Here is a 4,549-nt window from a genome sequence, read left to right as displayed (position 1 = left end):
AATGAGGCCATAGAAAGCCTCTGGGATGCATAAGCTGGTATAACTATTTTGAGGCAACAATGTCACTTTAGACCTTTAAGTACCCGCAGATTTGACACCTTGAATAAAATCTGACAAGCTTTCTCCCATCCAGGATGTTTGGGAGATATTGATGCAACTTTTTCCAGTGATCTTCAACCAAAGGTCACCCAGGGTACTAATGTGTTTTATGCTTTTCATTGTGTATTTATATTATTACAGTGCAAGAAAAAAACATAAAGTTGTTGCTTTTTTCTTGAAGAAAAGACATAGGGGTCAAGTCTGAAACCCAGGTGGTCCTCTAGTTAATATTATTTTAAAAATCAATAGACACAATAGATTTATTCAAGAGGTGTATTCCAATAGTCTGCAATAAAAGTCAGATGATATAAATACCAAACATGTATTTAAGACATTTTCTTTGGACCATTTTACTTTTTTAAAATTGAAAATGTGGTGAAAGTTGAAAAACAGTCACTGGACACCATACTGAAAATATTAAAATGTTTGTTTTGTGGAAAAGGAAACCTAGTAACATAACCAAGAGATACAAAGCAAATTAGGCAATAAGAAAAAATACTTCTAGTAAATTWTTTTGTTGTATATATGTAACCGGGTTCTGCTTCACTCCTCTGTACCGGGCCGGCCCAAGTAACCCCTCGACTCTGTGTTGTGTAGTTTTTTAATGAAGACAAGGAGTTTCTGGGTGATCTGCAGTTTATTTCCTGAATGAGAACATATCAGGTTCAAATCAGTGCAACGGCTCAGCTTCAATCAGCACATTACAACAGAGCGAGTGTTATGTTAGCTTTTTAACTTAGCACATGAAGTGTTTTATGATCAAATTAAAAGTACAAAAATTGGTGCCAAGCACATATCTAGTAAATATTAATTACACACTATTTATCTAAGTTAATAAAAATTATGTTTTATCTGTTGCTAACATTTTTCTACTCGGTGTGCTGAAGAATGCAACTGACCTCTCGTGCAGCTTTCACAGGCTGGCACTGAGTACAGGAGCTAGCAGCATATAACCAGCCACACAGAGAGGGGGTGTTATTTCCCCATTGTACTGATGCATAAAGCAAGTGGGATTCTACAACCTAARCACTGTTACATATATGTCATTTTAATATAGCACAGCCTATACAAGAATAATATAATTGTTTCAGAATGCACTCAATAAAAAGTTTTTACACAGTAAAAGTAAAAAAAAAATCCAGAGTGTAGAGAAGTACATTTTTTGTTGTAAGAGAGAAGCAGTCATTTATATTCATTCTTCATGGATTTTCATCAGATCAACGACCAGCCTGACTAACAGGACAGATGATCAGAGGAGCAGAGTTTTTACCCCCATTATTAAGATAAGGACTGAAGAATGGGTAGAGTTTCTCCTTGAAGCAGCAGCCAGTAAAGGAGTAGATCAGAGCTGCAGCATCTACATCATAGAAGGAGACCAGACCCTCCTCATAATCCACAAACACCCCGACCTTCTCTGGACCAGGATGGAGATCGAAAAGCTTCGAAGTCTTTTCCCCTGTTGAGTACCGATTTTCATTTCTCAACACTAAGGTCCAGAAACCGTTCTTGGTACTCATTGGAAGTATTTCCTTCCTGTCTACAGACTCTCTAACCACTCCTAAATCCCAGTCAGTCTTTCCTTTAACCTGAACCTCAAAGTAAAATCTGCCTGAAGAAAAACTCTGCTCTGCTAAAACAAAAACACACTTAGAAAATCTCTCTGGATTGTCTGGCAGTTTCTTCCAATCATTGCCATGTTTCACCTGTTTTCTATCATCAGACAGGATGAGTTTAAGATGAGCCGTATCAGGATCCAGAGTCACATCCACTGCAAACTGCTGGACCCTTCTCATTTCCAGCATCTTCTTCATCTTCTCCTCCAGCTGAGCCACAGCTCTCTCCACAGTCCCCTCATATGATGGTGGATGAACTCTGTCCTCTACCCAGTTCTTGTTTGGTGGATCCTCTCTCAGAGAGGAGAAACTTTGGTGGAAATTCACCTCAGAGCTCCTCTTCTTCAGCTCAGAGATCTCCTGCTCCAGATCTCTGATGAAGTCTTCAGCTTCTTTCTCTGTCGCTTCCTGTTTGTCTTGGATCTCTTTGAGGAGCTCCTTCAGGCCTCTCTCAGCAGACTCCATCAGAACCGAGAAGACCTGAACACCTTCTGCTTTCTCTCTGTCTGCAGCATCTCTACTGATCTTCACCGTCTCTCTGATCTCCTGGATCTTCAGTCGTCTCTCCTGGATCATCTCCTGAACTTCAGCCTCCGTCTTCCTCCTCCAATCTTTTATCAATATCTGTAATAAGTCATTCCTTTGAATTTTTTCTAAAATCTTGCTGGTCACCTCCATGCATCGTTCAAGTGTATAAGTATGCATCATCACGTCCACAATATTGAGGCTTTTTGTCTTTTTAAGGTATCCCTTCTTGATTGGTGGGAGCCCAGGAATGGTTTCAGGTTGCAGCAGGAACCACTCAAATCTTTTTAACTCATCCTCACTTAAGTCATCCAAAGCTTTCAAGACATCTTCTGCCTTCATTTTAGCTCCTAAAAAAGACAGAAAACACAGTAAAACATAAACTGATTGATACAACAAAATAATGCTGGCCAAGTATTTATTGACGCAACAATTGGATGTATTAGCTGTCTGTTTTTATTTCATTTTGAGATTTTCAGTGTTTTTCGTGCACCATTAGAGTATTTTCCCATCATTTAAAAAAAACAACTAAATTATTATGTCCAAAACAAAGAATCAAATCTCCCATTTTTCACATTTTGAAAAGAAGAATATCACTTTTAAAATGGCATAGAGTTGAACTCAACACCAAAATTATATCTCATAAAGAAAACTGCAAACAATAAATGCTTGAGGACATTTCCACACAAACATTTTTAATTTTGTCTGTCTGTCATGAACTCTGCTAATGTATATGACCGTCAGTGGTTTTGTTTTTAGCTCTCATGTTTCTGTGGTCAGTTGCTTGTATTGTGTCACCAAAGGTGTGCAAAGTTTGTCTTCATTGTCAACATAACAACACAACCTTCAACAAATTCTCACTTCTTTTCAGTTATTAAAATGTTTAAGAATTAGCAGTGTGACTGGCTCCCAATTGCTTGCTTCATGTTTTTGATTTAAATCCTTACTGTCATTGATCGTCATGTGCCCTTGCACCTCCAGTTGGCCATGTGCTAACAAAACATACAGAAAAGCTTTCTTCAGATTCATAAAACTCACTGGCACTGAGGTTGCACTAAGCTAAGGGTTTTGTGCTTTTTTTGAAGGACATCTGTGTTTCAGTGAGATTTTTTTTCTTTCTTTAATGTTTCCTTCCCAGTGCTGCTCTAGACAGATTGAGAAATTAATCTAAATTTGGTCCCTTTTGAAGCAAGATTCTGTTAAAACACATCATCTGTCTCTAATAGTAAAATTTGGTTTGGTACTGAACTTGTTTGACTCCCCAGATCCATGCTTTTATTTGTGAGGAACTCTGAAGAAGTTTTTCATTACCTGTCTGTTTCTCAGGTGTTGCTGAAGTGTCTTTATCCATGTTCCCTGGAGGAAGGTGTAGAAGTGCCACAAATGTTTGGATCTTTGAAGGTAAAGAGAAAAAAATTAATGTTACTGTAATATAAATCAAAAATCTAAAGAAATATATGAAAGCAATCTCATCTTGTTCATAGTACAGGGACCTTGAAAATGAGAATTAATGTAATAATCATAACTTTGATTTACAAGACAAGGTGTTGAATGCAGATGAGAAATTAGCAAACCGGAGTCTAGTAAGTGTGTTCGGAGCTTCCATAGATGGAGTCTAAGATTAATAATTTTAAGATGTAATGCTCCACTTGTGAATTACTTTTACACACATGCACACACACACACACATATGTTTGTCTCTATCTTTGCAGGGACTTTCCATGGACTTTGATTCATTTTTACAGTTCAACCCTACCCCCAACCCTAATCAAAACTCAATAGATATCTTGATTGTCAACAGTTTTATTGAGGGATCAAATCTGGACAATGAAACAAGCATCAGCAATACAAATTTGTCCTCATTTTTCTTACGAGAACATTAAACATAAGAAAGACACTACGAAAACAAAACAGAAATTACATAAACAAAAATTACACATCCTAGTCTTAAACCTAAGCCTTAACCCAAAAACACAACTTCCCCTTGAGGGGGGCCAAATCCTGGTCAACGTCCCCATAACATAATATGTATGAGGAAAATGGTCCCAAAATGCATCAAATACATGATTCTCACACACACATGGTTGTGTTTGTGTGACTTACAATAACCCAAAAACTTAATGTAACCCAAAAACAGCATTTTCCCTCATGGGGACCAAGAATGTAACCCAAAAACAGCATTTTCCCTCATGGGGACCAAGAATGTCCTCACAAAAAGCAGTGGTCCCCACAATGTAGAGGGACATCAGGTTCCCATGAGCATATAAAAACCTGGTTCACACACACGCACGCACACACGCACGCACACACAC

The 4,549-nt window shown here is 37.9% G+C and overlaps 1 protein-coding gene across 1 annotated transcript; it reads right to left on the bottom strand.

Moving 5' to 3' along the window:
• Positions 1–578: 578 nt before the first annotated feature.
• On the bottom strand, positions 579–3,626 carry LOC108167080 (E3 ubiquitin-protein ligase TRIM21-like). The gene is made up of 2 exons (XM_017309954.1): positions 3,549–3,626; positions 579–2,587 (listed from the first exon to the last, which is right to left on the bottom strand). The coding sequence occupies exons 1-2, from the start codon at positions 3,586–3,588 to the stop codon at positions 1,317–1,319; spliced, it is 1,311 nt and encodes a 436-aa protein (XP_017165443.1). The 5' UTR covers positions 3,589–3,626; the 3' UTR covers positions 579–1,316.
• Between the last annotated feature and the right edge of the window lie 923 nt (positions 3,627–4,549).

Source organism: Poecilia reticulata, linkage group LG17 (assembly GCF_000633615.1).
Source record: "Poecilia reticulata strain Guanapo linkage group LG17, Guppy_female_1.0+MT, whole genome shotgun sequence".
In the NCBI taxonomy this organism is placed as follows: domain Eukaryota; kingdom Metazoa; phylum Chordata; class Actinopteri; order Cyprinodontiformes; family Poeciliidae; genus Poecilia; species Poecilia reticulata.
The sequence above is the reverse complement of the archived record's forward strand: the minus strand, read 5'-3'. Positions and strand labels throughout refer to the sequence as shown.